Source organism: Wyeomyia smithii, chromosome 1 (assembly GCF_029784165.1).
Source record: "Wyeomyia smithii strain HCP4-BCI-WySm-NY-G18 chromosome 1, ASM2978416v1, whole genome shotgun sequence".
NCBI lineage: Eukaryota > Metazoa > Arthropoda > Insecta > Diptera > Culicidae > Wyeomyia > Wyeomyia smithii.
In genome coordinates, this window is record NC_073694.1 from 167,560,456 (window position 1) to 167,578,540 (window position 18,085).

At 43.1% G+C, this 18,085-nt stretch overlaps 3 protein-coding genes across 6 annotated transcripts; all 3 read right to left on the reverse strand.

Annotated features, from left to right (window-relative positions):
• Positions 1-6,059: 6,059 nt before the first annotated feature.
• Positions 6,060-14,377, reverse strand: LOC129734101 (yemanuclein). 4 transcript variants are annotated; one of them, XR_008729782.1, is made up of 5 exons: positions 13,761-14,377; positions 8,984-11,626; positions 8,765-8,924; positions 8,493-8,653; positions 6,557-6,698 (listed from the first exon to the last, which is right to left on the reverse strand). XR_008729782.1 is itself a non-coding variant. In XM_055695833.1 (4 exons), the coding sequence occupies exons 1-4, from the start codon at positions 14,004-14,006 to the stop codon at positions 6,565-6,567; spliced, it is 3,183 nt and encodes a 1,060-aa protein (XP_055551808.1). In that variant the 5' UTR covers positions 14,007-14,377; the 3' UTR covers positions 6,060-6,564. The 4 variants fall into 4 exon arrangements, 1 of the variants encoding a protein (XP_055551808.1); XR_008729780.1 differs by lacking the exon at positions 8,493-8,653 and adding an exon at positions 6,862-7,177 and having other exon boundaries at positions 6,562-6,698; XR_008729781.1 differs by lacking the exon at positions 6,557-6,698 and adding an exon at positions 7,050-7,177.
• Positions 14,378-15,461: 1,084 nt separating this feature from the next.
• On the reverse strand, positions 15,462-16,190 carry LOC129717345 (uncharacterized protein K02A2.6-like). Its single transcript, XM_055667218.1, has one exon. It carries the CDS (start codon positions 16,188-16,190, stop codon positions 15,462-15,464), a length of 729 nt encoding a protein of 242 aa, XP_055523193.1.
• Positions 16,191-16,541: 351 nt separating this feature from the next.
• Positions 16,542-17,999, reverse strand: LOC129717346 (uncharacterized protein K02A2.6-like). Its single transcript, XM_055667219.1, has one exon. The coding sequence runs from the start codon at positions 17,997-17,999 to the stop codon at positions 16,542-16,544; it is 1,458 nt and encodes a 485-aa protein (XP_055523194.1).
• Between the last annotated feature and the right edge of the window lie 86 nt (positions 18,000-18,085).

The following is an 18,085-nucleotide window of genomic DNA, read 5'->3' on the forward strand; positions in this document are numbered from 1 at the left end:
TTATTTATGTATGCTCCTTCGAGTACCAAGCATTGTGACTACCTGCCAATCTTAAGCCTGTAGTACACTCTTTGACCAAGCGTCAAAAATTTGTCACTTTTAGTCAGATAAAAATTTGGTCAGAGATAATTATTTGTCACTCTCCAATTTTAACATGGGGCAAACACGGGCAAACAACAACCATGATGTCAAATAAATTTGACCATTATGTCAGAAGGTCAAATATTCGACCATTGGTCAAAGAGTGTAATACAGGCTTTAGCAGTGTTAACGATAGATGCCGAAGGTTTATTCGTCTTCTTTACGTTCCGTTCTTCATCTGCAGTCCACCGAAGATGGTACGCAACACCTTGCGCTCGAAGACCGTAAGGGCGCGTTGGTCCTTCACAAGCATAGTACATGTCCCATCGCCGGTCTGAACAGCGTCCTGTAGATGGTCAATTTGGTGCGGCAGCAAATTCTACTTGATCGGGTCATCCTCCGGAGACCAAAGTATGCGCGATTTTCTGCCATGATTCGCCAATAAATTTTTTTCTTCTTTTTCTGGTCGGAACTGACAGTTGCCCGACAGTTGTCAGTTAGACCGACTTTTGGAATATCGTGCCACTCATGTTAATCCCAGCTCTTCTAATGACACCTTCCAGTGCAACATTAATTAGTAGGCAGGAGAGACCTTTTGCCTTAAACCTCTTGGAGTTTCGAAGGGGTTGGAGAGTGCCCCCGATACTCGAACTACACCACGTGCTGATTTGTGGGCACGCTATATTCGCGGCATTTAAGTATAACCCGCCGAACCGCCTGATCTGTGAATCCCGCTTGGTAGTGCCCCACAAACTGTTTCGTAAAAGGTGATAATCGACGGCAGAATATTTGGGAGAGTACTTTGTGTTCGCCAGAGTGATTGGCCGGTAATTGCAGCACTCCAGCTTGTCGCCCTGTTTGTAGATGGGACACACAATACCTGCCATCCACTCCTGTGGTATTCGTTCTTCCTCCCAAATTGCGGCAATGATTCAGTACACGGCTCTAGAAGGTGTTTTTCCTCCGTAATTCAACAGCTCACTGGGAAGTTGAATCGTTCTAGCAGCTTTATTGTTTTTCAGCCGGCCAATATCCGCCTCCAGAATATCATCAGGGGCTGGAATTCGGTTGTCTTCTGCACCAAGATCAATTGCCATACCGTCCTCGCGCGCTACTGCATCGCCGTTCAGATGCTCATCGAATTGCTGCTTCCATCTTTCGATCACCTCGCGCTCGTCCGTAAGGAGGTTGCCGCCTAAGCTCCTGCACTTATCGGTTTGCGGCAAGTAGCCTTTACGGGAGCTGCTCTGCGGATATTATACACCGCCGAGAGTTTTGAGCGGACGCTCTCAACTATCAGGTAGTGGTCCGAATCTATATTCACACTGCGATAGGTGCGAACGTTGATGATGTCGGAGAAGAACCCGCCGTCGATTAGAACGTAGTCGATTCAATTCTATGTCTGTTGGTCGAATGATCTCCAGGTAGTTTTGCGGGAAGAGAAGGTATTTCGGACTACCACGCCACGGGAGGCTGCAAAGTTCACGCACCGATGGCTACTGTATAAATTATGTAGGTTGAAATCATTTTTTCAAGTGATTCGGTTAATAATTAATAATTTGGGAGCAGTTGATAGGATTTGAAATATTTAAAACAGAGTAGGTTTCCATTTAATCGTAATCATAATTATAATGCCCAGCAACACCCATCCCAACCTCAACGTTGTACCGGCTGGAATATGAGCAACCAAGAGAAGAGCGATGAACCGGTGGGAACTTGGTCGTATGCTGACAGGGAAAGGAGCGGACGGCTGAACTATGAAATGCGGTGTCTCGCCAGCTGCACCCAAGACGGCAGCCCCGTCGCGAGACTAGACATCGCAGCCCTAGTAAGGCAGCATGCTGAAATAAACATATAGGCAAACGAAAAAGGACAACGTTCGGTAACTTGGCACTTGGGATGTTAGGACTCTGTTCGAAGCGGCACGCGCGAACATATAGAGTTCTCCAAGCGAACACTACTACACGGCCCGCTTCGCACTGTATATTGAAATTTTTGAGACTGTGAAGCAAACTCGAAAGTTTTTTTATTCTCTCTTTTAGATGACAGTTCTCACAGGTTACCAAAAATTTTTATTGCTAACAAAAAAAAGCTCAATACATCGCACTAATACTAATGCGCCTGGAAAACTCTGTTGCCCAGAGAGTTACTGAAGTCAAAAATGGAGGTAGCAGCCATACGAGAGGTGCGTTAGCCAAAAACTGGAGAATGGGTATTCCGGGCGGTTGATCCGACCGCGGGCACGGGTCGGTTTCGTGCTACTAGGAAACCAAATGAAGCGTGTCATTGGGTCATTGGCCTGTTACTGACTGTCTATGCGTGTTGAGGATTAAGGGCAGATTCCTTTATCACAGCCTTATAAACGTGTACGCGCCGACAAACGATTAAACCGGAGACCTAAAGGAGGAGTTCTATGAGCTTCTTGAGAAAACGTATGGAAAATGCCCACAACACAACTTAAAGATCGTCATCGGAGAAATGAACGTACAAGTCGGACGGGAGGAGTTCTTTCGTCCCGTTTTTGGTAGGGAAAGTCTTCACCCTATCACCAACGACAACGGCCTGGGGTTAGTGAACTCCGCCGTGGCCAGAGGAATAGCGAGCTGTATGGCCGATATCGTATCGATACTTACGGTATCGATACCTTGGGGCCTCAATATCGTTATTTTTTATCGATGCAAGCGACTTCGATATCGAGCTGGATCGATACTTTCACCGCGATATTTTTTCGATACTGAAGAGAAACTATAAAATCGGGAAATATTGTTGATTTCTACAAATTGTCTAACGGAAAAGCCTTGTAGGGGTGCGCGGATATGATCCATCGCGTTAAAGTCTTCTACAAACAGTGCAGAAATTTGGTTTGTGCTCTTTTTGTAAAAGACACCAACAGGATTGAATATACCCGCTCATTTATAAGGCGGTTTTTCATGCCTCTTGCGAGAAAAATGCTGCCGCATTTGGTAATACTGTCTGTGCAGAACAAAATCGTAAGCGCCGAGTTTTTGCAAAAAGGCAGGCAATAAAGAATAAGAACCCAGGATTATCGTGCTGCCCTATATTTCAAATAAGGACGCAGACGCGCGTATGCTATTGCTTTGATTTGTGTGTGTGACATATAATTCTGTCACCACTGTCCCATTCTGGTACCATTAGTCTATTGACTGCAGGGATATAAAATATGCAGATTTGTCTTCAAAACGCAGATTTTCAGAGTCGGTATGCAGATTTCTATTGATTCGCAGATAAGTATATTTTTTCCAGAGTCTCTGCAGATTTTTGACAGAGTTTCTTAATATTTACGCAGACTTTCTCAACATCTGTGAAAATTTTTGCAGACTTTAGCCTGCGCGAATGTATTCTTCAAATCACAGACAAATTTTTTTCAGACTTTAAGCAAATTTTGTCTGTTTTTCGAATAGTTGCTTACATTTTTCAAAAACACCTGGCATCTCTGATTTTCCGTAATAATGATCAAGAAAATATGGTAATTTTTCATAGACCTGTTTCAAGTAGCAGGCAGAGTATCGATACAGCTGGTATCGATGCTCCTCCCTCGATATCGACCAGGCATCGATACCGCCAGGGAAAAATTATCGATACTCGAGTATCGATACTTCTACAATTTTTGGCCAATGCTAGTAGTAGGTACCCATTTTGAACGCCGGAAGCACACCTGGAGACACCCCAATGGAGAGGACTGCTCCCAGATAGACCACATGCTGATCGACGGCCGGCACTTTTCCGACGGTTAATAGCAGTTGCTGCAGTCGCAGAATATACTCGAAGTTGACAGACAGATCGATGAACCATCTGGAGTGGACCTGAACGAGCTGTGGAAGCAAATCCGGTCAGCGAACGAGTGCGAGAAGTGATGGGCATGACAACGGTAACCATGCGTAGTGGGTGGTTCGATGCTGAGTGTCTAGAGATGACGGAAACGAAGAACCGGGCTCACGCCAACATGTTAGTAGCAGCTAATCGTGTGACGCGTCAGATGCGGGATAAATACCGGAAGGCAAGAGCTGCCGAAACAGGCTTCACCGCCGTAAGAAACAGCACAAGCACAACGATCGCGTCCTCGCGGAGGCAGAGAATTGCTTCCCCAGGCACGACATGGAACCTTCTCTAGAACGATTAACGGAATCATGAACCGGAGCGTGCCAGTACCTGCCATGTGTAATGATATGGAGGGGAACCTGATTACCGACAAATCGCAGGTGGCTAGACGTTAGAAACAACATTTTGAAGTGGTGTTGAACGGTGGACGAGGTGAAGAATGCTTGCAAAGAGATGGCAAACCACAAAGCCGCTGGGAAGAATGTCTTACCTGCCGAACTTGTCTAAGTCAGGGGCGAGCGACTGTGTAGTGCAATTCACCAGATTATCCTAAGGGTGTGGCCTGAAGAACAACTACCTACGGACTGGTTGAAAGGACCCATATGCCCTATCTACAAGAAGGGACATCGACTTGACTGTAGTAATTATCGAGGCATAAGCCTCCCCAATTCCGCTTAGAAGATTCTCTTCCGTATCCTGTTCCAGCGACTGTGACCGTTGCAGGAAGCCTTTGTTGGAGAATACCAATGCGGTTTTCGAGCGGGACGATCCACAATGAACCGGATATTCATCTTGAGACAGATCCTCGACAAGATTCGGAAACACAACCTGCAGATATATCATCTGTTTGAAGACTTCAAGGTGGCGTACGATACAGTAAAACGCAACGAGCTGTGACGAATTAAGCTTCAACATGGTTCTCCGACAAAAGTAAATAAACTGTTACGTGCGACTCTTGACGGGTTCACATCAAGCGTCAGGACAGCGAGAGAATTTTCAGACGCGTTTGTATCGTTAAAGCAACGGGCTCTCGAACTTGCTATTTAATTAACATAGCTTTAGAAGGTGCAATACGAAGGGCAGGCACTTTCATCACGAAGTCTCACATACTTCACATACTACATTGATATCGTTGGTGTTGACCGTAAAGCTGTTGAGGAGGCTTATACGACTCCAAGAAGGAAAGCTGCGAGCATTGGACTCAACATAAACACTGCTAAAATGATGGCGTGGTAACTCTTCGTTGAAGATGGATGGGGATACTTTCGAGGTGGTCGACGAATTTGTTTATCTTGGTACTCTCGTGACATGTGACAACGAGGTGAGCCGCGAGGTAAAGAGACGAATTGCGGCAGCGATAAGGGCTTATTACGGCTTGCGTAGCCAGCTTAGGTCCCGTAGCCTACAGATCCGTACGAAATTGGCGCTCTATAGGACTCTGATCCTCCCGGTGGCGCTCTATGGACATAAATTGTGGACGTGGAAGGAGGCTGATCGACGAGCGCATGGGGTCTTTGACCGTAGAATCCTGCGATCAATACTTGGTGGCAAACTAGAAAATGGGATGTGGCGCAGGCGCATGGATCACGAGCTGTACGAAGTACAGCACGGCAGGTTACAGTGGGCTAGCACGTAGCAAGAATGGCGGATAAACGACTGGCGAACATAATATTTAGCCGAGAATCGGATAGAGGCCGACGACTTCGAGGCAGATCTCGCACGCGCTGGATGTGTGCTGTCAACGAAGATGCCCGAGCAGCGGGTGTAAGGGACGACTGGAGAGGAGCAGCCCAAGACTAGTTTTGTTGAAGCGTATTCTGGATTCGGCATAGAATCTCACCGAGTTAGAAGAAGTGAACTTTTGTGGGGGGCCGACGGCCTTGGCCGATCAATTTGATTCTGATCCATTACAGTTTGAAACGTGGCTAGTAACGCCCCAACGCCGGCATTTCTCATCCTGCCAAGTCGCTCTATCGAGCTTACGGGTAGATGTGGTTAGGTGGAAGCATGTTCACAAAATTCTACGTGTTTTTGGGTCATAGTTACATACAGCAAATATTTGGTCGCTGTGTTGTAGTTTTTCCAGTTGCATATAAAATTTACGCATAGGAGTACAGTGCAATAACAACGCAGTAATGTACTAGAGTTGGAAATGATTTTTATTGGTTATTAACCTCTTCCTAACCACTACAACTTAAGCGATAAGTAAATGATGAGTTCGATGTTACTATCCTCTTTTCTCTGACTGAATAGAACTGTACATTATATTATCCATAAAACGAGAACAAAAAAAAAATTAAATAAAAAACAGGAAATTATTAAATCAGAAATATCCAGTAACATATTTTAACAAAACTATATCGATAATTATCCTGTGGCTTCGACGATGAATCGACTATATTTACGCTGTTTGTATGCAGTAGTGCCTTAACATCTTAACATCTTCAAATCTAGCATGTTATACTGCCTAGTGACTATTTTGGTTAATTTTCTTTCGCTAACGCCTATTGTTTTCGTCTGTACAAGTATCGTGATTCCATAGATATATGTATTCTCACGCACACGCGAACACACACACACGAACAACAGTAATTTCTAACAAACATCTTGGATGTCAGTGGCATTATATCATCGTTCCTAGTTCTAGTTTTGAGTCGCCTTCTTCGGCGTGGCCAATGCTTCCGGCTTCAGCAGTTTTGAACAACTTTCGGCGGTGACTTTGCTGCTGGCTGCGTTGGTGGTTCCGTTCACCGGGACGATGACGACGACCGGTTTCTCTGGAAGATGCAACGAAACAGCATTAGATTCAATTCGATTCAGTTGAGAAAACGGTCTCGAAGCAGGTTAGGAGCGTTATTTACAGAAATACAAGTGATAATAAAGCGTGCAGATCTTAAACGAAAACAATTGTGCTCTTGGAAACTAAGAAACAACAATTACCTCAATGAGAACGAAAAATGATATCATCGATTTTGGAACTACAGCTACAGCGAGGACAGTGAAGCTTATCTGAGTTGTAATTATGATGCCATTGAAAAATCTGGCTATCATGGCATACAGCATGCATGCGTGTGTACAGTCTTGTTTTTTTTTTTTAAGAGACACCAACAGAAATTTCTCTCGGATTACTGATAGGATCTTTTCTGAGATCGATCGTACGTATAGTTGGCAAGTAAGAAATCCTCATCGAAAATGCTGGGATTGTGTTGATTGTTGGTGTTGTTATTGTTGCTGCTGGTTGGTGCAGTTGATGAACCTGAGGAGTGACGGAAGTTGTACTTCGGTATTCAACTTTATTTTTTTTTGGTTTGCAAATACTGTGTAGTACGCGAAAGGTTCAAACAGTTATAACAAAACAATATTATACTACGACGCTAGTTATAGAAAACGGTATACAACCAGAAAAGCCACTTTTTCATCTGCATTTGGAAAAAATAGAGCAGGATAGCATAAAATTATGTTCAATTTCTAGATATTTGATTTTCATTTGAATATCGTCAATAAAACAGCATTTCCACAAAAATCTGTATTTGTACAGATTTCTATATGAACTCACCAAAACCTCTCTTAGTACTTTTCAAGACGCCAATAAACTCTTGTCTCACTTTCAGATTGATCAGGCACCAAACGTTTCGCAATTCATCGTCTGTTTGCATCGTCTGGTAAGTTATTTCTTTCCACTTTTTATAGTATCACTGAATCTTCGCTTTTTGCAGTAGACATATTCCTACTTCGCTACTTCGTAAAGCATAGTTTACACTTCTTAAGTGAAGTGAAAAACTGATGCAAGTAAAAAAACTCGGTTTTGGAGTGCAATGACATTTCAGCAGTCTGCAGTTTGCAGTTAATGCGAAACAAAATCCACGAATTTACACTTCCAGCAAAGTGAATATTGGTTGGAATTTGCAGAACGTGAAAGTGCTGAATAGTTAACTTGGCACTGTAATCTTATTTTTCTTTTTGGTTATTTCTGCTGATTGCTGTAGAACACTTGTAGAGATAGTCGGACTCGGAAAAAATCGGGTTCCGGTTTAAAAATGTTGAATCCCACCATCAATAAAACCTACTAACTTCCATAGTACGATTCACGGTTTGTGAGTTATAGGTTTTTTTTACGGTGATGTTCTTCTGAAATTTTGAAACCTCCCGATCCAAACTTGTGGTATAACTAAAAAATACCCAATTATACAGTCGGTGATTGCTTAAGAGTCCTGCACAAACAGCAACGGTCGTTTGAAGTTTCTACTGTGTTCCAAATGTTTCTTTCACTTCAATTTCCAGCCTTAACAATAGACTTGAGGTGCCGAAAGCAATAATTGTATCTTGGATTCAAATCAAAACACGCAATAACAAATGCTATAATAAAGGTATGTAAAAAGTAAAAATAGTAGTCTTTTCAAATGAATCGAGCGTCGAATATTGACGAGACAGTTTAAATAAACAAATTGTTATTATTATGAATGAGGACAGTAAACTGAAAAAGCTCAGAAAATTCATGCTTTGACACAACAGAACTAGATGGCAAGTAACTACAAAAAAAGCCACAAGTCAGTACGGAAAATAAAAGTTACATTTGCCTGGCCTGCAAATGCCATCCGCGACCTTTTTTTTTGTTTCTGTTGCTATGTTTTGCGGTGTTGTGGCAGTGTTAGGTAGCACGTCTTCACGCAAGTGTTGCTCGTAGTCCCCGTCTATGATCTGGGCAAGAATTGGGCGAGCTGTGGAAGTTGAACTGGACGACACACAATCGAAACCACGTGAAAAACGTATTAAAAATTTGCGTAAAATGCATACACGACAAGTGGAATGGGAACTACTCAGTGGTGTTTGTTGAAATACTTACTGTGATGAGATTGCTGTTGGTGCTGGGAACTAGCCGGTACTGGAGATGGTGTTTTGTGATTGACGGGCTCTGTCTTCTTTGAAGAGGATGGGAAGATGTGCGCTGGTTTCGAAATGTCGCTCTTTATGCTAGTTTTATTGATGGAGTTCATTTGGATTGCCTGTGCGTATATGGAAATATGGAATATAAAAGATTTTTTCCAAGCAATCAATAACGAACCTGTAACTCTTGCAGCTCCTTCATAATTCGAATGACATCAAGTTCTCCTGGTATGGAGGTCGCTTTTGGTGGCATATTAGAACCAGCCTGCATCAGTCCGGTCATTGTTGGCAAAGTAAAGGATCCACTAGTGCTTGCAGTTGGTGGTGTGACGTACTTTGCTTTGTCTAGATTGTTGTTGATGTTCGTTCCTGAGGTTCCCACTACGGGAAAACCACTCTTATTGTTACCATGGCCGCTGTTTTTGCTGGAACTGCTTCCGAATTTTTTGTACTTATCCTTGTTCAACAAAGGCAAAGCCAAGTTCAATGGATCAACTTTCTGTTGTACGGGTGAAATGACATGTTTATCGGCAACGTTGTACTCTCCGATGATTTCGATACTACTGTCACTGTCGTCGTCCAGGCTTTTACGATCCTTGCGGCCGGTGCTGCTGCTGCCAGGTACAATCGTTGTTGGAGTTGTGTGGGCCATCGGTGGCGACGGATCCTGGTAGGAAGATTGTCTGCGGGATGAAGACGCCGAAGAAGCGGACGACAGAGCTGGAGAATTTATTCGAAGATCTTTTGGATAATCCACTATAGTGGTAGGATTCATCGGTGATCGTTTGACGGTATTGTTGCCTACTTCCAGGTTGATGACGTGGGTTTGTATTAAGTCCTCGTCGAAATTGAGAGGTGGCCGTGGTGGCTGTGATTGAGGTCGTGGCGGTTGTTGTTGCTGTTGCTGCAATTGAGGTTGTTGCTGTGATAGCGGATGACTGGAATGTGAGGAACTTTTGCTTGGCGGCGAACTGATGATGTTAATGATACTGTGATCGGAAGTTTTCTTTAGACCCGCCGGTGAAGTACTGGGAGACGGCTGGGCCATATTTGTGGCAGTTATCACCGGCGATGACTGTGGCGGTCGAACCGGCTTTTTCTCTTCGACTTTCGGTTTTATTGTTGGGGTTAATACTGTATCTGGTTTATTGGCCGGTCCATTAGACAGAGGCTGTGTCACCACAGAAGCCGTCGCAGCCGACAATTGGACTGTCTTCTTAATGTCCTTGTTGGCAACTTTTGAGTCGGCTTTTTTCCGACGGTCCAGTTCCTTCTGAAGCTCCTCGAATTTCATCCATCCGCTGGGCCAAAGTGGAACTACTGATTTTTTCAGGTAGCTGTGCACATAATCTTCCTCTGTTTCTTTTCTAGGACGAAGTATGTGGAAGGATTGCTTCCGTATGGCGGCTACATCGTATAGCAATGTTCGAAGCTGATCATTCCAAGGGAATTTTTTCTTTGGAAGCTTAACATCTATTTTCTCGCCACCTTCACTTGTAGAGGGTACGGCGTTACGAAGTTCGATTGCCTTCTGTTTCTCATTTTCAAAGTTGGTTATTACTTTAGGCATTAGCTCCGTTACCGCATCTTCGAGCTTATTGAGTGCCTTTTTAACCTTATTATCTTCCTTTCTAATTCGGATTTTCTTAATTTTAACCATCAGTGTCTGTCTACTAACTTGAAGGTGTAGTTCTAAGTGTTTGTAAATAGCGTTCCGGGCGCTACCACCGCACATTCGAGAGCTTACATCAATCTGCAACAGGAGATCAGCAACAGCAGCATCGAAGAAATTCAATTTTCCGGTCGTGTTTTTCGCGATTCCCTTCAAACTGCTTAAATCTTGTAATAAATGATCCGGTAGATGGTCTGGAAGTTTAGCTTCTTTACGTTTTTTGCTGTCGGCTCCACTCTCAACTTTCTTTTCTTGTTCGGAAGCGGAGGCACTGTCGCTTTCAGAATCATCGGATCCACTGCCACTACTATCGCTGTCACTCGAATCGCTTCCATCGTCCGATCCATCGTTTTCTCCATCTTCTTCTGCCTCGGAAGTCGTTGCTGAACCGCTGCTTCGACCACCCTTTTTCTCCTGTTCCATCTTTCGCAAGCTATCCCGTTTCGCCCGTAGCATATCCTTTACCGTCGTTGTTTTGACCACCTTTACGTCTTTGCTACCGACTGTTTCAGCGTTTGTTCCTTTTGTTCCCTTCTTCTTTTTGTTTTCTTTCTCTGCGGGTGCCGTTTTACGGTTCACCTGTTTGTCTGTGGAAACCTTCACCTTTTTAACAACATGACCATTCAATCGCTTCCGACCTGCTTTACCAGCTTTGCCAGCTGTACTATCAGTTCCACTGGTCGCACTGCCAGCACCCAGTTCATCTTTCTTCTTCGTTACTTTTTTAGCTACTGTTTTGGCGGCTTCCTCCCGGCCACTACTGTCTTCACTGGATGAAGATAGCGCTCGTTTCTTACGTTTCGGCATTCGGATTGCATCCTCGGGTCGCTCGAAGTTGGATAACTTTTTGAACTCCAGTGGGCCAGAATTTATGTAGAAACCGCCGCACACGGTTTCTATCTCCTCTGGGATCAACTCGTCGTACGCTTCGGTGTTATCGATAAAGGAGTCGTCTTCGTCGTAGCCAGCGCCTCGGTCACAGTATTCCAGCTGTGTAGGTCGAGCGAACTTTCCGCTGCTGCTGTAAGGCGTGCCAGAACCGTATTTTTTCTCCAGCTCACGGGCGATACGCGCTACATCGCTATTGTCGTCTGGCTCGGGAAGAAATCCGTTAGTGGTGCTTTTCTTCTCTAGCTTACGTTGGCGTTTCTGTTGGGAGAATGAAAAACAAAAAGTAATCAATACAGGACAGACAAAATTGTGTCTACTTCGTAAAGAAGCAATAGATTGTGAGTAAGAGGTAATTTATCTTCGCTCCGCATAGGTCGTAGAAGCAAACTTCTATGTATTTTTCAAAATTGCTTACTTGCTTGTCTTTGTTACTGATGAGCATTAATCACCGAACATCCCCAAACTATGCTGTTATCGATATTTTCGAAAATGTTATAAGAAACACGCATCATCGAGAGGCATTCGTATTCAGAACTGATCGCCGACCTGCCAGCGAAAGCAGCAGCCTTTAGCATGCAGTCAAATGATCTATTGGTTTCCTAGAGTAACTCATCCCTATGAACTATCCTCTAAATCTCACCCGAACTAGCGACAGCGACTATGGACAGTAAGCAATCGAGTAGGTTAAAGGTCGTGGATATTTAAGCGGTAATCAGTCAACATTTTTATGTATAAATTAAAGAAATAAAATCTACGTGCGCATATATCATACGAACTCGCATTTTATGATACAAAATAGAAAATTTTCCTGGCGGCGTCAACCTTTGTTAGCAGTAGTAATGGTGTTTTCAGTTGCTACTGTAAACTGAAGATTTAAAAAAATGGTCATGAATAATTTTGGTAAAATGATCTAGTAAACTATGAACCGGTGATTGCTCCAGTGCTACCGGTTTGCTTGCATGGTTATATGTTTTTGCAGGCTGTATTCTTTATTTCAGCGGTTCTCAACCTTTTTTTGTCCGCGTACCCCGTGGTGATATTTTCAAAATCAATTGTACCCCCTGTCTTGGTTTGTTATCGCAGGGTGAGAGAGAGAGAGTAGTGATAGATCATGTTGTGGTAGTCCAATTCAGGTTTCAAATCAAACTATGGTTTGTTTGATTGCTACAGTCATGTTTCAAAAGCAAAAATGCAAAACAAATGAAATGTTATAAGAAAAATTGCTTTGTCCGCCATTACTGATTTTTTTCTCGCGTACCCCTAGGGGTACGCGTACCCCAGGCCGAGAACCGCTGCTTTATTTCATAGAAATTAATAACCTATCTTTCATGAACAAAAAAAAACGGTATCATTTGAACAACTTATAATGAAATAAAAAAAAAATTATGTAGCAGGTTTCAGAAAATACACGGATAATCTTTGAATGTCAATTACCTGCTTAAAAAATATTTTGAGCGCTAGGTTCGGTTTGGTTGCACTCCGACCAAATAGTCATGCAATATTCAAAACTAGCGATAACAAGATTTTACTTATAATAATCACTGGATTTGTTATGGATACTTCATCACAAATATATACTCAACAGCAAACGTATAGTAGGAAAAACTTTATAATAAGTTGAGAGTTTGGCTAATATTTATATTCGAAAATGAAATAAAATAAATATCTATGTATTGTATTGTATAAATATCTATGTATTGTACGCACGTAAACAAAAACTTAGTGTTCACGAACTAGCTATTGCAGTAAGAAAGATGTTCAAATTTCAAATTCATCAATTAGGTTGGTCTTGAAGCTCATGTAATCCGTAAGCATACCCGGATTTAGGAAAGGCCCTGGGGGGTGTGGTCCCCAGGTCCCCCACAAAAACTCACTTGTCATGACTAAATACAAAAAAAGACATTTATTGAAATTCTGCAACTGGAAAGCGAGTCCCATAAGTTAGGCCTTGCATGCGTATATATTTTATTTGTTGTACTGTTACATATGTACATAACCTCTTAACTATTTTTAATTTGTCTAATCAGCTTTACTAAGATTTCCAAGAAAGGTGAGGAATCTGAGTAAAATGCAACAACTGCGTACAAACATTGATAGTATTTCAATATTTTTCCAAAATAAATGATAAGATCACACACACACACACACATACATCTGAACCGCTTCTGCTAAAAAGAAAAGCAGCATGGCGACAGATATGCTTGTTTTTAAGAATGCAGTAAATCCGCATATTATTGCAGATCTACTCGAAAACACATCAGAAAAATAAAACAATTCGATCAAGTCCTTCGTACGCAAAAAATCTCCCGCCACCGCCGTTCGTCTTCATCCTTCCACGCTTTTCCCTTTACCTTGTGTGCGTTACAAACCGACACGAATTCTCAACACTCACCTGCTCTTCTCGTACCAGCTTCGAAAAGTTAAACTCCGGAAAACTGTTCTCCGTTGGATCGAACAGTTTCAGCTCGAGGCGAACCGTTTTGCGGTCCTTGTTACTGTTGCTACCACCGTTCTTTGCACTGGCCAAAGAACCGGAGAAAAAACCCTCCGTGTTTTGGTCGGACCCACTACCACCGAAGGGACTTTTCCGTACCGCGTCACCGATCGTCGTCAATGCCACACGTTTCATATCCGACATGTTAATTATTTTACTCTACCATCCGCCTACTGCCGTCGAAGAATGCTTTTTTAGTAGAAGCAACCAATAGTAGATAAAACCATTGCCGTAAGGAATTTTGTGCGATTGGACTCTCACTTTTCGCGAACACTGTGCACTATTGCAAACACAAAGTACAAGTTCCACTTGTTTGCGTTTATTCGATATTTCGAAGCACTTCGGTCGTAATGAAGTCGCACCGAGGAAACACAAAAACTATACACATTGCAATTAAAAATAATAATTGACCTGCAAAAACGTTCAAACACTGCGATTTCGAGGATGAAAATTTACACTCGTTTTGACGTATGCGAAGCCTCTTCTTTCTTGCCTGCACGCAGCATAAAATTTGACCGCTCACTTTTGACAGCGTCGTTCAACATGACAGATGACAACAGCGACTTTTGTTGATATCTGACAGTTTCGTGTCACATCTGATCGATGTCGCGAATGTAGCGTACGTGTTGCAAAAGTCATCATTCGTTTTACCATTATTGGTGGCTGTTTTTGACTGTTAAAGCCTGTATTACACTCTTTAACCAAGCGTCAAATATTTGGCACTTTTTGACAGATAGAAATTTTGTCAAGCATAATTGTTTGTCACTCTTCAATTTTAACATGGGGCAAACACGGGCAAACAACAACCATGATGTCAAATAAATTTGACCATTATGTCAGAAGGTCAAATATTTGACCATGAGACAAAGAGTGTACTACAGGCTTAAGAAAACTATGCTATAGATCTATTTACGTACGGATGTGTTAGTGCCTCTCATTGGGGAAAATATTTACAATTCGCTGTTTTGTTTGCAATGCTATGTTTTTAGCAGCTGGACAAATAATCAATTGAACACTTATTATAAGTTCTAAGCTCGTTTCTGAATAAATTTTTCATTCGTGATCATGAATCGGAAGAAGCAGCTAAACATAATCGACCAAAAATGGTAAAAAGTGATAAAAAGTCGAAGCAACGAGCTGCGATGACTTAAGGTATGTTTAGACTATCTGAGATTTTCGTCTGATTCGAGCTAATTGCTCGAAAATATATCGAATGCAATGTTGGTTTACGTTCACACCTATTCGATACTGTGTTCGACATGCCGTTCGATATGTCGATAAATAAATTCGATAAAAACATAGCAACCTTTGATTTTTTTTACTTTCTTTTACGTCCCCGTCGTACGGGAGGTGGCCTTTCTTTTCTCTTGAGCGAAGGACTGAAACACGCGGCGTATCAACTAAAATATCTTATTTATTACTAGGAATTTAACACGTTAAAATGTTGTACCGCTTCGGACTCTCTCGTTAACTGGACTGGTCGTTCGTCACTTTCCGGTTGTTGACGTTTGCTCTGTCACAACGGCAGCATAACTGCAGCTGGCGAGCTGAGTGACAATAACCGTGTTGCCGATCCAGTTGCTCACAACATCTCCCCCTTCAGTGAAGCTGGTACGCATCGAACCGCTGGGGTTGTCTTCGGACTCGCGAAGAACGCCTTGGCAAAGGTACAGCTGGATCACTATCTGCTGAGAGGAACTCGGGCGATGTTGAGGATGGTGACTGGGATGACGAAGAGGACTCACGGGAATCTGACATTGGTGACCTCCAAACTTTCCCTGGTTGGTGCACCTGCTGCAATGGTGTTGACTGGTGAGACGGCGGTGCATTCAATGTTGATGCCTCACTCGCTACAGGGGAAGGAGCTGGAACGACACTGGGTTGCACTGCTGAGCAATCGGGCGATGACACATTGCATGATTCAAGGAGAATGTCCAATGGTAACTTATTCTGGATGGAACCAGCTGAAATAGCTTCTGAAGACCTCCGATGTCGCATTTGATTGAAGTGGGAACGAATCATTCGCCGACCTTCAATCCAAACGTTGCACATTACTTTTCCAATTTTCTCAAATACAATTCCAGAAAGCCAACTCCAAGTGTTTTTGGTGTAAACCTTTACGTAAACTTTGTCGTTTTTATCGAAAGAACGTTTGATTGGCTGATTTTCCTCATTTGTTGGTTTTCTAGTAATGAATGGACGCAGTAGATCCAAACTTGTCCGTATACGACGACCGAACATGATTTCTGACGGGGATTTGCCTTCAGGAGCTGAGGGGTTTGGGGTTGTGCGATAAGTAGCTAAAAAGGTATCCAAAGATTCCTGCATCGTTGCTCATCCCTCGCGAATTTTTTTAATGGGGTCCTAAAGTTAAAGTCCTGAAGTTCTGATTTTTATATATCAGCTGGAAGAGTGCAATTTTCTGAGCAAAACGTGATTTTTAAAAAATGTTTATCATTTTCCTTTGATTTTTAAATGAAGGATACAAATCTGCTCGAAATGCCTTAAATGACAGTTCTCTCATATACCGTACATGGGCGAAACGTCATCTAAGACCATTCGAGCAGTTTTTTTATTCTTCATTTAAAAATCAAAGAAAAACGATAAACGTTTTTTGCAAATCACGTTTTGCTCAGGAAATGCGGCTTTTTCAAATGATATATAAAAACTGGTATAGCTTTAGGACCCAATTGCACGTCTGAACGTATCGACGTAGCGCTCTGCTTGGCCGTTCGACTGCGGGTGATAGGGTGAAGTAGTGACGTGATCAATGCCGTTTTCGAGGCAGAACTGTCTGAACTCAGCACTGGTGAACTGGGACCCGTTGTCGCTGACCAAGGTTTCAGGCATTCCAAGGCGAGCGAAAAGACTGCGCAGAATGGTGATAGTAGCAACAGACGTCGTAGAACTGGTTTTTACTATTTCGACCCACTTCGAGTAGGCATCCACCGCAAGCAGGTAACTATCTCCTTCCAGTGGCCCCGCGTAGTCTACATGGACACGCTGCCAAGGGCTCACAACAGTAGGCCAAGACTGTGGCAGTAGCTTAGGTGGACTTCGTGCTGCAGCTGCACAGTTGCGGCATGCATTAACATACGCGACAATGTCATCGTCGATAGATGGCCAGTACACAAAACTTAGCGCAATGGCTTTCATACGCTGGATCCCAGGATGACCACGATGCAGTTGGTTGAGGCAACGCTTCCGGAAATCAGATGGAATAACCAGCCGCTCACCGAACATGATGGAGTTCTGGAAGGTTGTTAGTGATTCACGCCTATCGAAAAATCGTTGGACTTCCCTATCGGTTATAACCTTTCTAGATAGCGGCCACCCGTTTTGTATGAACTGGTAGACCTTACTGAGCACATGATCGGACTGTGTATGCTGCAGTACTATATTGAAACTGAGAGGCATATTTTTAAGAGAACCGTTTGCAACTGACTTGATGTCCTCTTCTAGTGTGATGCTGGCTATGACGAAGTCTTCTTCAGGTTTTACATGATGATCAATCAGGCGGGAGAGGATATCTGCATTACCAAACTTTTCGGTTGGAACGTAAACGGTTTTGAAATCATAAAGTACCAGCTGGAGAGCCCATCGCTGTAAACGATTAGCTGTGTACACTGGGATGCCCTTTTTAGAACCGAATATGCGTAATAGAGGTGCGTGGTCGGTTTGAAGTATAAAACGGCGGCCAAACAACATTTTATGGAACTTAGTGACGGCAAATAGTATAGCGAGACCTTCACGATCGGGTTGACTGTAGGCCTGCTCAGCGGATGTCAATGCTCTGGATGCATGCTGTACGACTTTAATGGATCCATCTGGAAGCTTGTGGCTGATAGTAGCTCCTACTCCGACGGACGACGCATCTGCCGAAACGATAATTTCTAAGTCCGGGTTGTAATGCGTTAACAACAGATCAGAAGCAAGAATGTTCTTAAAAGCTTGGAAGGATTTCTGGCAGGCGGGCGACCAGATGAACTTCTTTCCCGCTTTCAGCAGCTCATCCAGCGGGTATCTAAGAGTTCGCATTCCAGGAACAAACTTACCGTAATAGTTAATAGCTCCGAAAAATGAACGAACACCAGTGACATTCATGGGAGCTGGCATACGGAGAATAGCGTCGATCATGGCTGGATCTGGTCGAATCTCTTGGCCATCGTAGAGATGACCCAAGTACTTAATCTGCCGTTGGCCAAATGCACACTTATCAGCTT